Source organism: Lithobates pipiens, unplaced genomic scaffold, assembly GCF_037356315.1.
Source record: "Lithobates pipiens isolate NorthernLeopardFrog02 unplaced genomic scaffold, aLitPip1_a1.2 Scaffold_25, whole genome shotgun sequence".
Taxonomy (NCBI): domain Eukaryota; kingdom Metazoa; phylum Chordata; class Amphibia; order Anura; family Ranidae; genus Lithobates; species Lithobates pipiens.
Genome location: NW_027507787.1, coordinates 185,753,682 through 185,777,325, shown reverse-complemented (window position 1 = coordinate 185,777,325; position 23,644 = coordinate 185,753,682). Strand labels below are relative to the sequence as shown.

Genomic DNA, 23,644 nt, shown 5'->3' with positions numbered 1-23,644 from the left:
AGCATTTACAGCCCCCAAAAGGGGTCTGGTGATCACGTTATGGTCCACAGGGAGCACCGGATCATCAGAGGGTTCTACTCCAGTGCAGTGCTCTGCCACATCGTCTCTCTGCACCATCCTCATAGCAAACTGGTTGGCACGCTTGTCTGGCGCAGGCGGAGCCTAGCTCCGTGTCCATTGCAGAGCAGGTCAGACACTGTTCTTATAGTGCCTTCTAAGCCCTTTTTGTCACTGATGCGGGCATTTCCAGAATGCGCACACCACCCCAACCCCCCCCCCCCCCCAATCAGAATGTGTTCTCTGAAATTGGGTATAGTAGCTCCCAAAGACCAGATGATTGCAGGAGTAACGGAGCTCCAAAAAAGGAATATATCGCAGCTTACCAATCATTAAATATGGTGGCTGCATTGGCTTTCTTTTTTGGGCTTTTTTCCTCCTCTTTTCACCTGGTGACCTGGCCATAACACACCTCTTGTATTATACAGAAAACACTGTGAATGAAGGAGCATGGGGGGCAGATCTGGACAACAGCATTGTCAGTCTTGGTGGAGGGGAATTGTTAGGTCTACTAGCAGATTTAGGCACTAACAAATTGAAGCCAAACTTCAGCTAACGCTTGTCAGTGGTTAATAGTTTGTCTCACCTCTTTAACTGATGCATTCTGCTGGAGAGCTTGTTCTTTTTAAAAACAGACTTACTGGCCAGATCACCAGATGAAAATACAAGAAATGTAGTCTAAAAAAGAAAACGAATGCAGCCAGCACATATAAGAAATGGTTAAAGCAAAAGAAGTTACAAGCTCACTAAATTTACAGTGTGTTTGTTCAGGTACAAAAAAAAAAAAAAAAGATATAACAAAACTTACCTTTTTCTATGTTTAACATAGAAAAAGGTAGCAAATAAGATAGATTGTTTGGGTTACATATGCTTTAAAGTGGTAGTAAACAGTTGGACGTTTATACCTACAGGTAAACTTATAATAATGCTTACCTGTAGTCGCAAGGAATATCTTCTAAATTTGCACCGTTCAGGAGATATTCACTGTTTCAGCAGCCGGTGACGTCACCGACGCATGCACTCTGAAGGGACATCATACTCATACCCTCTCTTAAGAGCTCTATGCCGGAGCCATGACTCCCATGCGCAGGAGTGATGTAATCGCAGCTTGGGCCTTCAAACGGTCAGAGCCTGTGAACCTGGAAGGAAGACCAGATGATGATAGGCCCTGGCAGTGGTGACACCACTGGAAGGCTTAGTTTTAAGGCAAGTCTCTCATAATGTGCCAGTGTGCGATTAATACTAGCACATTACGACATTACCTTGCAGGGAGAAGTTGTATTTTTGTGTTTCTTTGTTTTTTCTTATGCAAGACTTTACTACCACTTTAAGGTTATTTTTTTGGTTTGTTTTACCAAACCTGTGTTTAAAAATGTAGGCTTTTCCAGCTGAAAACAGTACATATCCACTTTTGTCTACGTTGAAATTTATTTGCACTTTTCATTTATCTTGCAGAAAATAATGACTTACCTGTTTGACTTCGCTCATGGACCAAAGGTATAGTATTGCCATGAATTTGGGTCTTCCCCCACCCCTCTGTAGAGCAGATATTCTCTAGTGACCTCTTCTAGAAAGTCGTGCTTATGTGTTTAAACAAGACTCCTTAGGATATATTTCTATCCTGTGCAAACAACAAGCTCGGCGTTACTGGGCTCCTTGCCCAGCCACTGCACCTATCACACAGGTAGGCATGGTGACCGAGAGTCCTCATTGATGCTGAGCTTGTTAGCTTTTACAGAGCACACAGCACAGTGTAGCCAGCTGGGAGGAGACTTTCACGATTACTCTAAAGCATAATACGCACGGGCCAAATGTGAGACGGCATTGGCCGGTTCAATAGAAACCAACTGACATTCGGCCCATGCGTACGGAAGGCGACCTGATAGGAGCCAGCCGTCAAAGGGTCTGTCCCCCTGTCAGAACACAATAGCACAGCAGGGAGATTGCTTTTACTAACATTGGATTGTTAGTACCGCGGCTTCGACCTGAGCTGTCAGTTTGTTTAAATTAGTAGTGTGTGCTAGGCTTAAGCATGCAGTTTTAGCAAGCGTGACGTCACTGAGCTGACTGTCTCTGTTTGAGGCCAAAGGTGGTTATTTTTGCAGCAGAAGGGAGGAGGCTTGAAGGTAGGGCCTTCTTTGGTGGCAATCACCTCATCACGCTCCTGGCTATGGTGATAGAGGCATGTTAATTTGACTCTCCTTCATGCCACTGGTTTTGTAACTTGTTAATCAGAAAAGAAGCATTAGTATAAGAAGATAAATTACCAGGTAAGTGGCTGTAGTACTGGATCCCAGGGAAAGAAGTGAGATGTGTAGTCTTTATTAAGAGTATTACTGTACCTCTACCATACCTTTTGTAACATTTTGCTGGTCAGTAGCACTTTCAATTTGAAGAGATTTTTCTTTTCTTTTTTTTTTTCAGCCTGGGACCCCGCATCGGCTATGGCAGTCTTATTTTGACCTAATATTAGTGGATGCACGAAAACCACTGTTTTTTGGGGAAGGAACTGTGCTCAGACAAGTGGATACAGTAAGTAATGGTTCTGTTGCTAATATTGTATAGAACACTAGTGGTAAACTACATGAACAGTATTCAGTGATGTGAGCAAATGTACATATAAAACCTGCAGTGTCCCATATGTGATGATTGGTTGTGAGTAGTGATGAGCCCTGGCGTGTTCGCATGGAACACGTGCAGAGCCCGCCAGGAAGTCGGTGCAGCGCTGCGCTAATCACAGGCAATGAGACATTGCCTGATCTCTGCAGCCACACATCGGGGCAATGTCTCATTGCCTGTGATTAGCGCAGCACTGCACCGACTTCCTGGCGGGCTCTGCACGTGTTCCATGCAAACACGCCTGAGCTCATCCCTAGTTGTGAGAATTAACTTTCTGTTCACAATTGCATGTAGCTGCAGTTGTCCTTGTAAATTGCTGCATAATGTGTCATTTGGATCTGGACAGCCACTCAACCATTAGCAGAGTTGAGTACTCATCAGTATGGTGCTGCCACTTCATTATCCGGCATGTAAGCTGCAGTTAGGGAGTTGACACCACTGTATACTTAACCTTTAAGTGGTTGTAAACCTCAGACATGAAATATGAACAAAACAAATCCCTCTATAGTGTCTGCTTGTCTCAATCCAGAGCATGAAGTGTCTTTTTGTCTGTTGCCTGTTCCTCTACTCTCAGCATGAATGATTTCTCACCAGTTATCCTGACACCAAAAGAAAAATGGTGACAGGGGAGGGTGCTTCAGCTGATTGACAGGTGTGTGGAGAGGGGGGTGTGTGTCTTCTCTCTAATCAGCTCTCTCCTCACTGATGTAACTTCAGCTCTCTGCCCCCTTCTTGTCAGAGCTGAGAGATCCTGTGCAAGTTCTGCACTTTGAATGGATGTAGGGGAAATACAGCCCTAGATAAACAGGTACAACTTATGTAGGAAGATTTGTTCCATCTTGGTGTTTAACTTGAGGCCAGTCACTTCACTGGGTATATGTGAGGTTTAACAACCACTTAAACTGAGATAGTGGCGTCACCCTTCTGCTGTGCTGACTGACAGAGGTAGTTTATTCCAGGGGAAAAAAAAACTTTTTTAAAAGGTTCACATCAGGACCTGACATAACACAAAGTTGCTGTCACATAATCGGCTAGGGTTCATAAAGCATTAATCACATGGATATACACAAGGTAGTACTTAACAACATTTGTTGTTCTGAACATCAAATACTACTGCATACTCCTCTGTAAATGTGTAGAAACGTCTGATGATCAAAAAGCATAGACAAGTCTGACAATCGCCAACTTTTTTTTTTTTTTTTTAATAGTCTTCTGTTTCAATATTTTTATTGAAAATTTTTTCTTTTTTTAAATGGGGTCCACAACACAGGTGGAGCATATCAAAACTTTAAGAACAGGTATAAGAGAGAAATTTACATATTATACCACCAGTTTTTTTCCAACACAAAAGGGTGCCATATAAATTAGAAATTCAACATAAAAAAATATTTTTATCATTTTGTTGGTCAAAGTGGGGAGAAATTGGTAGTGTTAGGTGAAAGTTATAGCGAAAAGTATTCACAAATTGAGGAATAAAGGAAAAAAATGTTTGTAGGGGGAAGGAGGACAGAGCGTGTCCAATGGAATGCCACCAGCATGCTAAAATTCTCAGTGCTACGCTCAAAGCTCTTAGTAAATTCTCAATTAAATATATAAAAACACCAGAAAATGAAACAAAAGTTTAAGTAAATATTGCAATCACAATACATGTGTAAGTAGTAGAACAAATACTTATGTTTATTAACGCCATGAATCAAAAGGTGTAATAAACCATGCACTGTAATATCTAATATCTGCAAAATCAAAAGTCTGTGCAATATGTTAAAAGTCCACAATATCGAAAATGATGTAATGGTGCACCCCAGGCGAATAGCCACCACCATCCCCTTGAGGTCAGAGCTTAATTTGCTGCAGTGGAGCTGGAAGGACTATAGCACTGCATAGTACTTCTCCTGGACAGTGATTTCATGAAAGCATGTTTAACATGTTCGGAATGTAAGTGCACTTTTATTCATTTTTAATAAAATATTTTTGAGCAGTGAACACTATGGTCCTTTTTCTGTTTCTTTGAGCATTATCACTGGGAGTCTCTCACTGGATTGTTTACCGTGCTGGATAATTACTGAAGCTGTTGCTAGTAAGCCTAAAGAAGTCATGCTGGTAATACATGTTGGCTGAAGCGGACTGGAAGGTTGCCATTTCTGTGTCCTTTACTAAGCACCTTTCTGGCTCCTAGTTATAATAAACAAGTGTGTTTGGATCTTTGCAATGAGGGTCAGCTTTTAAAGTGCGCATTAATCCTCAAGGGGACGGTGGCAACTATTCACCTGGAGCGCACCATTACACAGCGTTTTGGTTATTTTGAACATATTGCACAGACTTTTGATTTTGCACCATTTAGAACAGTGATTCTCAACCAGAGTTCCGCGGAACCCTAGGGTTCCTCCAGAGGTTGCTAGGGGTTCCTTCAGCATTGGGCAATTTCTGCCTCCCAGATAAGCTCCCACTAACACCATTGATCTTTTTAGCTCTCTATAAGGAGGTAATTCTTCCCAATGACCACAAGTGTAAGGACCATTCTTACCACTGACCATCACACTAATGTATCATGAATTATACATTTCTAATTTTTAGCAGGGGTTCCCTGAGACCGCAGAACTATTTCAAGGGTTCCTCTGTGTTGAAAAGGTTGAGAAAGGCTGATTTAGACCATTTCAATATAGTTTGATATAGTGCACTGTTTATTTCACTTTTTGATCCATGGAGCGTATAAACCTATTTCTGTGTTTGTTTTAGTACATACACATTTATGTATTGTGATTGCAATATGTACATTTTGTTTAATTTGTTTTCTGATGTTTTTATATATTGACTTGAGAATTCACTTAGTGATTTTAAAGCAGTTGTGGTGAAAGATTTTGTTACGATTTTAATTATTCAGTTCAAACTGAAGATCGCTTACTTGTTCTTTGACCTAAAATGTAAGGATCCCTGCATGTAGTATAGGCACAAACAATTATAGCTATTTTGAGATTTTGTATAAAAGGAATAGTATACAACTTTAAAATATGTAGGAGTATTTTTTTTTTTTTTTTTAAAGGTAACAAGCAATGTGCAAAGTGATGCAACCAATCATATTTTACTGATCTCTGTACAGTAAGCTAAAATCTGCTTGCTTTGATTTGCTGGATTGTTCAGTGGTTCATTGAAAGACTGAACTGGTCACCTAGACAAGTGGTTCTCAATCTCAGTCCTCAAGTACCCCCAACGGGGCCATGTTTTCAGATTTTGCTTTACTTTGCACAGATGCTTTACATTAATATCAATGACATGGTATTGATCAGAGCTATTTTATCTAAGGGAAGTTCCCAAAACATGGCCCATTGGGGGAACTTGAGGACTGAGGTTAAGAACCACTGACCTAGACAATGCATCGTATCACAGATCCTCATAAAGACAAGGGCATGCATTCAACATTATTTATAAACTTCATTGTAGACCCATTAGGGGGGAATTATTAAAAGAAAAAGTGTCTGAGACAAACTTCCAATCAGCTTTTAAATTTTAATTTTCTAAGCTCTGTGGGAAAAATGAAATGTAGATACTGGTTGCTATAGGCGATATCACAAGTTGGGATAGAACTTGTGTTTAATATTCTACGAAAGCAACAACTGCTCTTATGCTCAACATTTTAGAGTTTATATCTCTGCTGTGCTATGCTAAATAGAATGGATTCTTATTTAATTTTTTGTTTTTTCTAACAGAACACTGGCAAGCTTAAAATTGGGACCTACACAGGACCATTGCAGCATGGAATTGTCTATTCAGGAGGTATGGAAAATCTGTGGATAACAAAATTGGCAATCTGTGTTTCCTAGAGTGATTTTATTTTTATTTTTTTTGTTGTGGAAGTTTACATAGTTTGAACCCCTGTCAGGTTTCCTTTGACAACTATAGCCCCACTAAGGAGATTTGCCTTACTATTAGCCTTGTGACCCCTGTCATTGGCAATAAAACAAGGAAAAGTCCAACATTTTCCAGTGACAACTGTCTAAAGGTATTTGACACACCTTGGAAAGATTTCCTCTATTGTGTGGACAAGATGGGAAGTAAAGGGAAATCTTTCCAATTGTACACAGAAATTATAACCATTTCCTACTTTATCCAAAACGAAAAAGAAGGGTTTTGGCTTTAAATATGCTTTAATGACACAGTGGTTAGCACTTCTACCTTGCAGCACCAATGTCCACATTTTAATCCCACAACTGAACTCTTCTGCATGCTTGTCCGTCTTGTGCAGTTGATTCTCGTTGATATCCAAAACCCACGACATACATGTGAGGCTGTGAAGCCGTTGCTTTGGGATGCTGATGAAAATTATGAACATATTTAAAGCAATTTTACAATGTTTTTTTTTTTTCTTAGGCTCTTCAGACACTGTGTGTGACTTGTTAGGCGCTAAAGGGAAAGATATACTGTATATTGGAGATCACATCTTTGGTGATATTTTGAAGTCCAAAAAGCGTCAGGGGTGGAGGACGTTCTTGGTCATCCCGGAGCTGGCACAGGAGCTTCACGTTTGGACAGACAAAAGCTGTAAGAAGTCTCAATCATTCTGTTAATAGAACAGTACTTAATTATAGTAAAATATGGAAGATGGTCTTTAGATACTACTTTAGGACATGGAGTGCAGAGCTATGAATAATGTTGTTCATCATTTACCTCTAATTTTCCTAACTGCTTAATGCAATAACAATGTAATACAATTAATCAAGGGTAATGAGTATATTAGGCTATTAAGGAAAAAATGGATAGCTGAAATAATTTAACCTTACTTGTCTGTAGAGAACTGGCAGAGTTAGCATATTTTATTAGAAAATATCTGTATGTCTCAATTTCAGACAGTAATTTGTTAAAACAAATAGTTATTTTTATTATTTTGTGTTAAATGGTCAGTCAACTCAATACTGATATTTCAGTTTATAGCATATGCCAGCTTATTCAATTATCTCCCCTGATTATATATGTGAATAACCGTAAAATCCCAGGTCCACCCACCCTAATGTGGCTATAAGAAGAAAGTCTCAGTCTATTAGGAGTCTGAGACATCTCCTCTCTAAGAGCCATTGTTTAGCAGCAGGAGTGAGAATCCATGATGGGTTGTCTCTGACACTTGTGAGAACTTCTTGGGTGTTTCAGGACTGACAACTGAAATCTGTTTTGGGTGGACTGACCCTTTTTAAGTGCTCATTGATGGAGTCATATTCATTTACCAAAAAATGGTCAATAACTTACCTTAGTACATTGATACAAGCTTTTATGAACTAATAAAGGAGTCTGATGAAACCATTTTTGAGTATTAGCATGGTAAAAAAAAGTAAGTTCAGTAATCCATACCAGTGACTCAGAATTTTATCTTTTGCTGGTTTAAACTCAGCAAACTGGAATAATCTGGGTCGCTTTGCACAACATAATTTCTCTTTGCACTGCTTATTGGATAAGGCTGTCAGAGAAGAAGTGGATTTAGGCTTGTTTTCCGAATGTACAAGCTCCAGGTGTGGTATCCTGATCCTTGCTTTATCACTACTAAGGCTCAGTTAGCACTAGGCTGACTCCAAAGTCATGCGACTTTCAGTGCAACTTTCGATTCCAACTCTGATACGACTTTGATGTGACTTTTTACTCTGTGTAATTAAAGTCAGACCAAAGTAGTGCAGGAACCTTTTCTAATGTCGAACAAACTTGTGTAGTATTAGTTAAGACATCTCTCATAGGGAAATATTGAATTTCACATGTCATTCGACTTGCGGTTTCACAAGTCGGATCCTGTGTCACATCAGTGTGAACCGAGCCTTGGTGTGTTCTGGGTCTGGAACAAGCATGCAGCCACTGACATCTGAAAAATATGAGCTGCAGACCTTTGTTTGTTCCAGATCAGTGACCTATTAGATAGTGAGATTCAGATAAGATGCCTGGAGCTGCACCGTAAAAAGTTGGGTGAACCATGACGTGGATATATTTCTGTCCTTTGCTGGTTTACATAAAGATTTATCTAAAACCAATATTTTTTTTTCTTTAGTTTGAGTTGGGCCCCTTTCAAACTTGTCCAGCTTGGGACTGCAAAGTCGCATGACAAGTCATTCCCCATGATTTGTAATGATAACCATTTGTACATTCAAAGTAGTCCCTGTACTAGTTTGGTTCGACTTTCATGCAAGTTGAGGTCCATAGACCTCAAGTTTACACAGGCATTCCTTGAAATCGCTGCAAAATCATGCAGTTTTTAAGTCGTGGCAGTGTGTAAGGGACCTTTGGCTGGATTCACGCCTATGCATTTTTAGTGCTTTTTGCAATTTGCAGATTTGGACTACAGTCCATTTAACATTGTTTCCTATGGAACACGTTCTGTAGTGCAAATCTGCAAAATGCACTAAAAATGCATAGGTGTGAATCCCGCCTTAGGGAGCAAAAGAGTTTGCAATCCTGTCATATTTTTTTTGAAATCTTCGTCCCCGCTGGGGAGATTCACCTTTGTTCTTTGTCACTGGGATGAAAAGTGAGGGAAAATTCAAATTTTTTTTTGTTCTGTCGCTGATGCAAGAAGAAATGGGAAATCTTCCATTGGGAATACTTGTTATGATGGCAACTGCCTAAGGCTGAATTGACATTGTTCTATGTGTGTTAGAGAGCATGGTAATGTCCACATGTAGATGTGAATGGATCCTCCTAGTTTCTTTTTCAAAACACATATAGATGTAAACCAGCCAACCTAGGAAGCAATAGGATTTCTACTTGTAATGCATTTTCATGCATCACAATGCTTTTTTTTTTTTTTTTTTTTTTCATGAATATGGACAAGCTTAATAGGCCACAGGAGAAGATTTCCTTCACTTTGGAGATATTTATTCTCTCTTCCTGCTTCTTAAAGGAGAAGTGCAGCCAAAACCCATTTTCAGCAGACAGCGGGCTGAAGTCACTATGTAAAACGTGTTTTTCTTGAATGTGACAGCCGTGTTAGAAGCAGCTTCGAGCCTGTGATGGAAGCAGTAGTGCGTTGACGTGGGTAACTGCGCTGGGCTTAGTATGTACGAGTTGAAAAACCTGAATTGCAAAGCTGCTTCTAATATTAACACTTCTCACAAATTCTCTTCTAAGCCCTAAATGCTAATAAAGAGTATTACTGGTCCACCGGGAGAAATTCATATGAAAGCTTGTATCTTTTACTGAACGTTAATCATTGATTGACCAGGCATCTGATGCCTCTGGACCTTTTAGTGTCAATCCATCCACAATATCTGTTCTTCCTATTAACCTGACTCCTGCTACAGCTTCATTCAGATCACATGCTAAGGAGGGGACTGAATCCTTCCGTAGTGGTGGGCAATGAGGACCTGTATTGCTTAGTATGTGATGTGACAATGGAGGTCAGGCTGCCAGTTGGTTGAGCGGTTGATTTTGGGTGGACTTGCACTTTAATGTACTTTGTGTAAGTTTGATAACTCCATCTCTGAATAGTGGACAGGATAATAGCCTAGCGAAATATATCGGTATATTGGTAAGCAGATGACCCCAACTGAGCTGTTGTAGAGAAGTGCAGGTGAGGGTTAAAATCGTTATATTGTGCAGGACATGTTTTCATGTCACCTAGAGGAACTTTAACCCTACATAGGATTGCAGAAACTCATGTGCATGAGGTGCCTCATCAAGAGTCCACCATCTTTTTTGCTGAGTGCCAAAAGTAAGATTTAATTTTTTCCCCCCCTTAATCCTACTCGAGTGCTGCTTCAAATAAAATGTATCTTTTTTCCAATGTGTATTTAAACACGCACACATACGGTGTATTTCTTCTCGCTTATTAGTTTTCGAAATCCATCCCCAGGTCGTTCCCACCTTGCTTCCTTCCTATTCTGGCTGTTTCCTGGCATCCTTCCCCGTACCCATGTCCTGAGTGTCACATGACACAGCTTGATGTCTTCACTATGGCTTCATTCTGTGGGTGGCATGCTAAGATTCGGGCAGGCTTGCACAATGGCATTTATTGTTGACACTCGGCTGCCATAGGGTCCTCCAGCTTGGCAATAGACCTTGTGGTAGTGAGATGGGTCAGATCTAGACTTTGCTTGTTATACTTCGGGCAGTTTGTCTCTTCATAGTGTTTCTGTTTTGTGTGTCCATTGTCACTCCCATGCCTAGAAATCCCTGGCTTTGGTATTCCTGCTTCCCGCTTTCTTTTTCTGTTATCAAGTGTTTGCCTAAAATAGACACCAATTTATGTTGTTTTGTTCTTATTATGACTTCCATGTTAAATGCTTCATATACTCCTGTTATTTTATTTAATTCAGCACTTTTTGAGGAGCTTCAGAGCTTGGATATCTTCTTGGCAGAACTGTACAAGTAAGTAGTATGTGATTCTTTGTGAGTGTACAAGATATGAGGAGTAATAGCATGCTTTGGTCTTCAGAGCTGTAGCAGGAATATGAAGCTACTCTCGTATCCTTGAAACCGCTCTGAGGTCCTGTGTATCTCCCTCCAACTTTGGGTGCTGGTAGCCTCTGGGTACCATCGTCTCCCCACACTGTATTCAAAAGTAGCAAAGCCACACACTTACATGCAAAAGCTTTATTCTGTCAGCAATGACAGACACTACATGTGACATTGTTTATCGTAATGTGTCAGAGGGAGGATATGGATGAGTGTCACTAACATTGCTGACAGAAGAAAGTTTTTGCACACAAGGAATCAGTGGTCTTAAGTTTCACTGTATTTTCATATGCAAGCAGCAATATAAAGCTTTATTTAATCATATGAACATATTACTATACCCATAATAAGGTATTGGAGTAAAGCAAGAGCAGTATCCTATATTTCTCCTTCAGCTGTTGAGGTGCAGTATTAAATCCACATGTACCTGTGCATTGCAGAGCAACCTGAAGACACATAAAAACACCAATACGCCATCGCCTTTAAAGGACAATTTCACCTTTTAAAAAAAAAGAAAATTTTTTGGCAGCCAAAAAAGTGCATTTATTTATTTATTTCCTGAGGAGACTGCAGAGCATTGCACCTGCAATCTGCTTATCTCTACTGTAATCCCACAATCACATGGAGCGAGGGGGGTTGGAGGGGAAGGATGTAGATGCTGGAACATGTTACATGTTCCACCCTAAAGATGGGAGGAACGTGTAACATGTTCCAAAGGTAAATTTATCCTTTTAAGATGGCCATAGACAGATGTTTGTTTCAGAATTCGATTTCTCCAACCAATGATTTACCAACAGCTGTGTAATGTTAAGGATTGCTTAGACATGAACACTAGGTAGATAACATTACTTATTCATGGGAAATTATGAAATATATTTTACCTACAATTAGGATAAGTAATTGAATCTGTCAGGGCATTGTAGTTCAGTTTTAAATAGTCTGTTCAAAGCAGACTACTGAAGCAAGAACTGCCCTGTCTGTTCTGCTAAATGGAAAAGAAAGGGTTCTGACAGGAGAAGGAGGAATCTAGGTACATAACCTAAAAACTCCATTGAAGGAGTGTGGTAAGGTCAGAGCCTCTGTCAGGTATTCATTGCTGTTTGGGTCCATGCTGGGTAGGATTTCCCATAATTTCTGTACAGCTACTGCGACAGGAAGTGAGGAGAAAACACAGCAAGGACACAAATGTCAATAAAAGCCTGAGCATTGTTCTTCCATACTCCAATCAAAAGGTTGGAGTTGAACTTCGATTCAGCATATGGTTCAGTAGTTGGCAGTACTCCAGCCATACACGGTTAAACAGTCTGCTATATCTTTAGGACATCTGTTTTACAAATTCTTCTTTATGTGGATGAATTGACACTGAAAATTATATATTCTAGACACCTGGACAGTAGCAGTAATGAGAGGCCAGACATCAGCTCCATCCAGAGGCGAATTAAGGTATTACAACCATGTATTCTCAGAAGTAATTTCCTCTTGTTACTGATAGTAAAACCGTATTAGGCACCTCATTCAGTTTTTTGTTAAAGTAAATACACAGTGAAGTCACTGTATATAATAAGCAGCTGTGTTTTATTGATTGCTCTCTGAAAGCTCAAGGATGTAAAATCAGGCTTCTCTGTGCTCTAAATAGTATTGCCAAGATGATAATATCCAATATAAAATAACTCTCTTTCTGACGTATTTTATTTTATTTATTTACAAACGCCCAAACTGGTCTTTTCAATATACATGCAGACTATATAGAGGAATCCTTTATGCTTTTATTAGATTCTTGCAAAAATAGGTCATAGTTTAGAATTTTGATTGGAATACACAGACTCTACAAATTTCATTTCAGAAATGCAGATGTTAAACATTAACACTAATTTGTCTCTTTATGTGTTCTGCAGAAAGTCACTCATGACATGGACATGTGCTATGGGATGATGGGAAGCCTTTTCCGCAGTGGCTCCCGTCAGACGTTGTTTGCCAGTCAGGTTATGCGATATGCAGATCTGTATGCAGCCTCCTTCATCAATCTCTTGTATTACCCATTCAGCTATCTCTTCAGAGCAGCACATGTCTTGGTAAGTCTCTCTTCACCCAGCATCTGGTTTTATGTCTGTGCCCCCTGCAATATTACTGCTGGACAGTATACATACATTTTCATTAAGAACTTATCAGCCACTCTGTTACTAGAAGAGGAATTCCTTTTTGGCAGGTGTAGAATTTCTTATTTCATTTTTGATACAAAAAAATATGGAGATTGCTATTGCTGATCTATTTTTAAGAAAAGCTAGATGCCTGGCTTTCATTTGATTCAGCATTTTGAGTCTGAACTGGAATAAACATGCAACATCCAAAATTCAAATTCAAGCTCCTGATCTGCATATTGTGGGATGGATCAACATGACACCTATACAACTAGCATTCTCAAAAGGAAAGGTTTGTAAAGGCAGGCTCCATATTTTCACAGCACACACTTCAATTGTAAACATTTAACTACATCTAGTGTTTAGACGGCTTTCACGCCAAGCCGCCCATAGCGTCGGCGGTAAAACGCCGCTATTTTTTGCAGTGCATTTCTGCCGCTAGCGGGATGCTTTTACCCCCTGCTAGCCGCCAAGAAAGGGTTTAAACCACCCGCACTACGCCGCAATAGCGGCGTTTTGCCGGCGATATTGCAGCACTGCCCCATTGATTTCAATGGGGAGCAGTGGTGGAGGAGCGGTAAACACACCGCACCAAAGAAGCTGCTGGCAGGACTTTTCTTGATGTCCTGCCAGCGCACCGCTCCAGTGTGAAAGCCCGAGACAACGGAGCAGCAGTTTAAGGGCAGATTGCTACGCTATAGCGCCTGCAAAATACCCTCTGTGTGAAAGGGGTCTTAATATAATCACACATTCATTAGAAAATGAAGGCTTATCTTTAATTCTTAATAATGTCACAGTTAATGTGTATTGGATTGCTTGTAAAACTTGAATTTGTTGAATAATCCAGCTAGGGAGATTTGCATGGATTATTGATTTTACCAGATCAATTTATTTCAGGGTACAAGACTCTCTGTGACATTTAGGTTGAGTTACTAAAACTATAGAGGGCAAAATCTGGTGCAGCTGTGCATAGAAACAAATCAGCATTCACGTTTTTGTTTTTTGTCAAAGCTTAATTGAACAAGCTGAAGTGAGAAGCTGATTGGCTACCGTGCACAGCTGCACCAGTTGTAGTAAATCAAACGCATTGTAACAAAATACAGATTAAGGCGTGGTTCACATTCGTCCCTGAACCGGACCCCTGCTGTGGACCACGTCCACACTAGGTGTAAACCCAATCTTAAGCATGTAGACATCAGGCCTGGATCATTAGCAAATACCGAGCAGACGTGCAAGGTGTATCATTAAAGAAATTACCGTATTTATCGGGGTATAACACGCACCGGCGTATAACACGCACCCCAAGTTTAGGAGGGCATTTTAAGGAAAAAAGTTTTAGGAGGGAAGTTTAAGGAAAAAAAAACCTTACATTTAAATGCCCGTCAATGCAGCCTTATCAGTGTGCATCTGCAGCCTTGTCCATCATTGCAGAATGATCAGTGTCATTTGCAGCTTGCCCAGCGCTGTTTGCAGCTTTGCAGTGTCATTTGCAGCTTGGCCAGCGCCGTTTGCAGCCTTGCCCATGTTTAAATTTCCCGCCGCCGAGACAGACCGAGCGTGCGCCGCCGAACAAGACAGAGCCGATTGCTCGGCTCCGCTCGTAGTCCCGCCTCCCTGCTGTTTCTCTAGCGAGCGCTGCCGAAAAAGACAGAGCCGTCTGTGCTGTGTATTCAGCTGGGCTCCGCTCGCAGTCCCGCCCAGTATGGGCAGGACTGCAAGCCAAGCCGAGTACACAGTACAGTTGGCTCGGTCTTTTTCGGCAGAGCTCGCTCCAGAAACAGCAGGGAGGCGGGACTACGAGCGGAGCCGAGCAATTGGCTCTGTCTTGTTCGGCGGCGCTCTGTATTTTTCGTCGGCGCTCGGTATTTTAGACTCACAGACAGTGGGGATCGGCGTATAACACGCACCCACGACTTTCCCCCGATTTTAAGGGGGAAAAAGTGCGTGTTATATACGCCGATAAATACGGTAAATAGAAGATGTTTTATACATGTTTTTTCATATTTCCATATGTCTGAAAACAAAAAGACCTGGCACCCATAGTAGCCAATCATCTTCTCACAACTGCTTTTTTCTAACTTTACTTAAGAGCTTGTGTCGATGGGCAAATGCAGCTCGCTTTTAGGTACGTTCTGTTTGCATTCGGGATCAGTTTGAGATGCTTGAGATTTAGAGTTCATTGACCTGTATATTTTACCTGCATTTGACCTCCTAAGCTGCAGTATTTTGCTTCAATCTGCTTTTGTGTCCCGATTGACTTGTATGAGTTAAAAAGCATTTATGACATTAAAAAAGTCCATCGACACACTCCCCAATACAAAAAAGGTCAAAGTTGACTGGCTGCAACATAGGCATTTCTATGAGACATTTTTAGTAAATAAGTTAAAATTTTCTATGTATGTTTGTTTCTAGATGCCCCATGAATCAACTGTGGAGCATATTCATGTAGATGTTAATGAATCTGAATCCCCACTGGCAACGAGAAACCGCAGTTCCCTCGACTACAAAGACTCTGACTTCAAGCGGCATCATTTGACTCGCTCCATCAGTGAGATCAAACCTCCCAACCTCTTCCCACTGACCCCACAGGAGATTACACACTGCCACGATGAGGATGATGATGAGGAAGAAGAGGAGGAGGAGGAGTAAAATCCTGCAAGATGCAAGACAAGCATTAGCCTAAATGGGATAAAATATCCCCACAAGTCACTGTAATATTTTACAAAGAAACATTTCCTTCCATGAGAGAATTTTCCATTCACACACAGAGAAAAACCTTTGTTTTTCTCTGGATATGATTTCCTTTTTGTTTTTCCCGTCCAAAGTTCTGAATGCAAGTTGGCATTTGCACTCTCTTCCTCCAGGTCGTACATTTCTGTCAGAGAGTTCCGTGGACCTCTTCTGTGAGAGATGTGGCACAGTATTTACTACATTCTGTTTTCTATTGTAAGTTTTTATACTTCCAAAACCATCCCGCAATGTGGTGTTTGCAGAGCTGATGGATAATGAGGCACACAGCTCCTTTGAGCACATAGGTTTTGTATACTACAGAACAGCACCTTCTCTATTGGTGCTGTAGTTAAAGAATTGTTTAGCATGGGCAGCGAAGTGCTTGATGTGTTCCATTTCAGTTACCAGTTAATGGTTGTCTTACATGAAGTCCGTTGGGGATTTGCTGTCTTTCTCTGATCTGGAAATAGTGACATGAGCGCCCCCTAATGGACATCAATATCCTGCCAAAGTTTAATAGACAAGATTTCCAAGGGCAGCCTATGCTTTTGTGCAGTGATTGCTTTCCAACTTGTCACTAAATGTGCTGCAGTGGAGTCAGCCCTTTTATGTTTTATGAAAGGATTGATTTAAAAGGGGCCTTACATCAAAATCTAAGCTCTGCTTATTCTTTTGTGCCCCAGCCCTCTATATAAAAAGGTGAGACAAAAAAAAAAAAGAACTTTGCTAAAAATCGAATTGCCTTATAGCACCGCTTCCACCCTTGATACTTGGGAGAGGGTGATGTCATGGTGCCTCCTGTGAGATCCTGGGAAAGTTGGGGATCAAAGATCTCAAGAGAAGATGGCACAGTCCGGCAGATTTCTTATCCTTTCCTTTCTCAGGATTCTGCCAGAAGGATGTTGCCCACATTTAGGCCTCACAGGCAGAACAGTTGTAAGGTAGGTATATATTCTTTAAAACATGTAATGCCACATTTTTACATAGGTGGGCATTGTATTAAGGGATAGGCATTCTGATGCAGGGTTTGCTCTAATAAGATGATCTGTTTATTTGCAGTAAACTATAGCAACCAGTCAGATTTCCTCTTTTCTCTGTGGATATCAGACTGTAAAAAAAGTGTCTTCTGATTGGCTGATTGGGTAACACTGCTTTTTCACCCTAATAGTTTACTGATTCCCGGTGAATTGATAAATAACCATTTAATTCACACATGACTGCCTTCACTGTATTTGTAATTATTCATGCTTACAGTGTTGTAATGTGTTAATGTGTACTTTTAAGTTTTTGCTGTGAAAGATATCTATATAACACCTATTTAATAGGTGAGCATTTATGGCCTTATAGACCACTGCTTTCAAATGCTTTGCTTTGTATTTACCTGGAAATACTGTAGGGGCTGACAATACTGCTCTAGCTAGTGCTTTTCTTTTGTGTTTAGTATAGACTGTTGTTAGAAAGTATCCTAACTAGAGGAGCACATTACAGGACAGCACAATGCTGCAGATTTGTGTTTGTCATGTATCTGATCATACTCATTTATTGTGTGTTCATTCCCTCCATGATAGAAGGGCAGGCAGCTTTTTTATATTGCAGCATAGGCATCTCCATTTGTCACATCTATGTTATACATTAGGTGGTACACACAGGGTTGTCATTTCATCCTGCTAATGTTGTTTCTTAGCAGGTGCCAACATTGAGGTGCACGATAAGAAAATGGTGACAGCCAGTGTCTGGTTGTCTGTCTCTGTGCTTTGCATTGTAAGCACTTCACGCCAAGAAGCAACATTCGGAAGCTGGATTAAAGGACCAATACACCTACAATACAGTTTGCCTCATATAAAAGAACTGCTCATAAGATTCACAAATATGTATGTAAGAATGTAGATATTTACCTAAAATGAACATGTTTTTATACACATGGAGGGCAGACCAACAGGTTCACTTTGTTAAAGGCCTCCACAGCATATACGTGTATTACTTTGGCTCAACCACTACTCCATTCAACCATCAGGAGTGAGAGGAAAGCTCTATGTAAACTACAAGTTTATTGAGTGGAAGCTTACAAAGGGGCCCAGTTCTGTTACATGCTCCTCCACACTCGGAAGTAACTGTATTTTCTTTGGCTCCCGAAGTTGATTGGAGCATCGGTGGAATGGAGGGAAGCGCTAAGTAAATGCTGCTGGGAGGGTCGGGGTGAGGGGTCAAGCAAACCTGTTGTTTTGAATAGAAAAAGCACAAGTTTGCCATAAGGAATTCAAAATGGTATTTACAGTTAAGAGATAAATTGGAGGTTCTTTATGTATTCTTTTCTGGTTGACATGTTTCTTAATAGTGTAGTCAGGAAGTCAGCCATGTTTATCAAAATCCCTCTTACTCTTCAGTACCTGCACTGAGTGTGGAAGGACCAGATCCTCTGGCAGGTTGCAGTATTCACACTGGGGAGACTTCCCTTCACTTTCTGTCAAACTGATAACAAGGTCATCTCCCAGAGCTGAAAAGGTTATCCATTTTTAAAGAATCCTATGGAGAATATGCTAGGAAGCCAGTGACGCAATCACCAGCCCCAGTGCATTTTCCCAAGAAACGTATGAAGAATGCACTGAAGAAAAACGGAGTTCAGATCACCGCATTCTCCTGCTTTTCATTGAAGGGAAATCCTCTCAGTGGGCACAAGGACAAAACCTGACAGGGGTTCCAACCTTTTATCCAGAAGACATTGAAATTTCAGATTTAAAATCAACCAAGATCAGAGATGTAAACGGAAATAAATATATATTTGTGAATATTATTAGCAACAGATCAGATGTTGATAAATTAACATAATTTATGTTTACTGGACCTTTTGAGTAGAGCCTGTTGACATGTAATAGCCTGTACATTGTTCCAAAGCACAATATAGACCGGCACACACATCTATTTATTCTGAGTGGAGTCTGGTCAGAAAGCATATAGAGATCTCTGGGTGCTGTCCATGTTGGATAGTAGGGATGATCACTTAACTATGAAATCACTTCTCTTTTTCTGCATTATAGAGTATGTTTTATCTTCAGCAATCCTATACTGATCATATTCAAAACACAGGCACACTCTTGTGAATACTGCATAGGTGTTTTCTAAGTCATGTTGTGTGTAGAAGAAACCTAGGGAACTGTGTTTTTACCCATTTACAGAATCGTATAATACATTAAGCATGTTGGCATTGTAATGCAGTGCATGGCTGTGTTTTCAGAAGTCATAGCCCCAGCCTGAAGCTTTCGGGGCATGCTGGGACCTGTAGTGATAGTACAGACAAACGGGTCCTTTCACTGATTCCCATGTGCAGAAACCAGTATACTGTAGTGGATCCACATATAGCCCTGCTGCAGTTTGGTACTTAATAATGGCAGTAGTTGTAGAATCATTGCATTTATGCAATCTACAAAAAACATAAGAGCCCCTGTGCACATCTTATTCTCCAACCTTCCATATACATAGTCCTTGCTCTATGCCCTTCAATGAATGTGTATGTTGACCTTTCCTTTTTAACCTTTACGTTTTATTAGTGTAAGATTTTAGTTTCAATTTGTAGTTATTTTGTGTGTTTTATAGATTTAAAATAAGCTCTGCCATTATATGTTTTTTCCAACAGGGCATTTGTGACTGATAACATATTTATCCTTGTTTGACTTATTATTTTGTGTATTGAAAGTGACCAATATGGTGTGTTTCTGCTTTACTTTTTTGTTAAGATTGCAAGTTTCATAATGTGATTTTCTTTGTTTAGCCCCAGAGTAGGTGGGTGGAGTACTATGATTTGTTTAGCTCCAGTTACCTTTATTTTAGCATTGATATTGTATTGAATAGCTTAAATAAGAGGTTATAAGCTCCAGTTGCATTGCCTCTCCTGAGGCTTGGTCAGATGTGTGCTTTTCTACTATATGGTCTCTGATTGGTTGAACAGCGGCTGCGTGCAGGTCTGTGTTCAGTGGTTCATGGACCTGCACAGTCTACTTTTCAACACATTTCATGAAAAGTCCTATACCAGCCAGAGAAAGGAGTCAAAGTCCCACTCTACTTTTCAAGCGGTAGATTAGAAAATTAATCCTGAAATCCAATAGATTGCCATTGGCAGCTTTTCCACTTTTCTATTCTTCCATGTTCATAAATTAGCCTTACAGTAAAGTCATTAAAGTGATTACAAGGGTTCGTTTTAAACAAAAAAACAAACGTCCTACAACTTGCCTCCACCGTACAGCACGTTTTGCACAGAGTGGCCCCGAACCTGCTCTTCTGAGGTCCATTGGCAGCTCTCGCAGCTCCTCCACACATCAGATAACTCTCTGGGAGAAGCTATGTCCTGGGGGGTGGGTTACCTTGCAGGCGCACTTCCAAGTCCAGCATTCGGCGTCTATAAAGATTCATTGGATTTGATTGACAGCAGCGGGAGCCAGTGGCTGCGCTGCTATCAATCTATCCAATTCAGAGCCGAGAACCCGGGGCAGAGAGACAGCGTGTCCCCAGGCCTCAGGTAAGTAAAACAGGGAGCTGAGGGTCCGGTCACCGCCAGGTGTTTTTTCACCTTAATGCATAGGATGCATTAAGGTGAGAAAACATGTCAGTTTACAGCCCCTTCAAATACAACTGTGTGATGGCTTTACTGCTGCCTCTGCTGCATTAATTTCTTTATTGAGCTATTCATACTTACTGTAGATTTATGCATCACTTCATTGTTTTGATATATCCATTCACACACATATACTCAAATTCTGAATTGTTTGAATGTATTAATTCATACTGTGATTTATTGGTTATTTGTTAATTTCAGTTTATACAAAATATAGATGATCTTGGCAAGACCTTAATAACATGATAATATTAGTATATACTGATCTAGGATGTTCATTCTACCATGTATATATCATCTCAAACATGATCTCAGTATAGTTTGTGGTGTTCCCATTTATACCCCATAAACGTTGGCATAGACTAGGGGTACAATTGGACTGTGTTGGGGGTTTACAGAAATCTTGGAGAGAATTAATTGAGGCAACCCAACCTAAACCGTACACCTCATAGATGATCATCCAAATTTAGATGACAATAGTCTCCTCTTTATTTTCACAACTCCTTTTTGTCTGACAGCCACTAAATAAATTCAAATATTTACTGCTAAATGATAGCTGCTGGGCAACAAACCAACAATTTTAAAGCCTACTCCTACCAATGCTTTTTCAAAGCTGAACAGGAAAATGTCAAAACTATCCTTGCAATGGGGCCTACAAGAGTTAAAAGCTCATTTTTGTCTAGCATTAAACATTTACTTGCCTGATCCCTCGCTCCCCCAGCAGCCAGTGCTTTCCTGTTCCCTCCAACACTTCAGGATGTGGACAGGCCCTTAAGGTCCTTGCAGTACAGGACTGCTGGTCCTGCATTGTACGTTATGATGTCAGTGTGTCTGTAACTGACAAAGAGTGCCAAAGAGAAGAGGCTATAGGGGACCAGGGAAACAGGAAGCCTGCGGGAATGAAGGTTAAGGTAAGTAAAGTAGCTTTTTAATGGTACCCTAGATAAAAGCATGCGTTTAACCCTTTCAGTGTGGGGGAAGGGCCCTCTGCAAGGGTAGCTTTGAGGTTTTCCCCACATAGTTTAGCTTTCATTTTGGATAATATTAAAACATCTGATTTTATGTCACGCTTGTGATTTTCCCAATGCCACCAGTGGCAGAAATGAGGGCCAATCTCCTTCATGGGGGACACGGCAATAAAATCCCGGTAGAGGTTTTAAACTTTCCTTGCCCTAATGGATAATGCGTGTGTGTTGCTGGCTATGTCTCTGTTAGAGGGGATATCCCCTGACTTCTACAGGGGACTTCTACTTCCCTGAAATCTCAAAAAAAATTGACACAGATAACCGAGGTTCTAACCCTTCCACACTGCCCACCACGAAAAGAAAAATGTTTTTCCTTATGTTGGGGCCTACTGTTGCAGGTGCTTCAAAAAGGAGGAAACGTATTCCATTACTGCATGGAAAGGCCAAAAAGAAAAGCACACAATCTATGGTGTCACATGGGTGAAGTTCTTGTAGAACCCGGAAAGGCAATCGAGGCGTGTCCAGTAATTAAAATACTGATTTTAATGCAATACAAGTTACATCTCTCTTCTAGTTTAGTTCAATTTAAATAAAAATGGCACACATTAGGGTAAGCCATTTGGTGATTGTGGGTTAAGTATTCAGCTATTCTACAGATAAATATTCACAGGATGTTTTCAGATATGTCACAATTTCATAACAATATGATTGGCTGAGTAGTAGGTAAAGGTGTGCATATGCTGGCTTATTGCAAAAACAAATTAAACCATTTTAGACTTGATCCAAGCTAAACGCATATGGAGTGAGAACACCTCCAGATTATACATTAGGATCAGTTTTCATGTAAAATTCTGTTTTCACCCAAGATTCACATAGATAATGTGTAAATCTTACGTGAAAGTTGTGTGACTCGAGTGAAATCACTGATAAGTAGACCCCTTAGAGTCTAATAAGCAACTACCTGATATTCAGTAGTTGGCATATAAATGTGGGTTGTATGATGAAGCATGTGTAAAGTGGACCATCATAAAGTCATATATGTCACAGTACTGAACTACAAGCCAATCAGATCTGTACAGCTTGGCCAAGACTACATATGGCCATATCTGTTGAACATAATTTGTATATGTGCCAAGACCTTACGACATGGTTGCTTCTCCTGCCTGGATCTAACAGTAGATTTAATTTTCCTAATGTGCTTTTATTTTGTAGCTCCTATTTTTCATGTATTAGGAGTGCAGGGACATGCCCATCATGTAATAATAGGTGGGATATCTTGTTGTTCCTTTACTTTGCTAGATGAAGTTTTGGTTAGACCCGTAGCTACAAAAATGTTTTACTGACTGAAATTTTTCTGGATACTGTTTTGTGTATAATTGCCTTTTTTTCCTGTGTTTGGGAAAAACCAGATGAACCATCTATTTCTCTGCAAGATGCTGGACAATAATTTCCACACACTGTAGCTGGAAGCATGCTTCTTGTGGAGGCTCTGCTTATTGGGAAGGTGCATTCACTTTTCCTGCTAGTTCCATACTCTGTTATGAAATGGGTTAATTTCTTTGGTTTGTAAATTTCACTATACTGTACAATCAATAAATTTTAAGCAGATATGTCTTTTGTGTATGTTCCTTTTTAACATGTGCATGTGTTTATAGTGGACTTTACGAAATAATTTTGAATAGTTTGTGAGTTTTGCTTTACTTCAGAGCACCACGCTTTACCCTAAAAATATTCGAATCGGTACATAAAAATTCCGACAACTATTTAAAAAAATGTTTTTATTTTTTTACGTTTTCTAAAAGGTCAAATTCCATTACAAAAGTACAAAAATAAACTCCAAATAGACCACAATGAAGGCTGCGCAGAACCTCCTGCCCCTCAAACAAAAGCAAACCCTCCACCTCCCTCTGTGGGTAAGAATACCCTTCCCCACCACGCAAGTCCCTCTATAAGGCCCATAAAGCTTGAATGAATGTATACTGTATCAAATGGTCTCTCCACAAAATCAAATGTTGAAAAGGGAAATCCCACGTCATTACATCCCACATGTAAATTGGGGAAATCTTCTTCTTCCCATCTGTCTCTCTACATCTGATAATTGCAGGGGA

At 40.3% G+C, this 23,644-nt stretch overlaps 1 protein-coding gene across 2 annotated transcripts in view; it reads left to right on the top strand.

Moving 5' to 3' along the window:
* Positions 1-23,146, top strand: part of NT5C2 (5'-nucleotidase, cytosolic II) — a 180,989-nt gene extending 157,843 nt beyond the window's left edge. For both annotated transcript variants that reach the window (XM_077455292.1, XM_077455291.1), the window contains exons 11-18: positions 1,513-1,554; positions 2,482-2,589; positions 6,381-6,447; positions 7,042-7,212; positions 10,959-11,010; positions 12,480-12,540; positions 12,993-13,169; positions 15,648-23,146. In XM_077455292.1, the coding sequence (XP_077311418.1) occupies positions 1,513-1,554; positions 2,482-2,589; positions 6,381-6,447; positions 7,042-7,212; positions 10,959-11,010; positions 12,480-12,540; positions 12,993-13,169; positions 15,648-15,884 (915 nt within the window). In that variant the 3' untranslated portion in view covers positions 15,885-23,146. The remainder of the gene's footprint in view (positions 1-1,512; positions 1,555-2,481; positions 2,590-6,380; positions 6,448-7,041; positions 7,213-10,958; positions 11,011-12,479; positions 12,541-12,992; positions 13,170-15,647) is intronic.
* Positions 23,147-23,644: the final 498 nt, after the last annotated feature.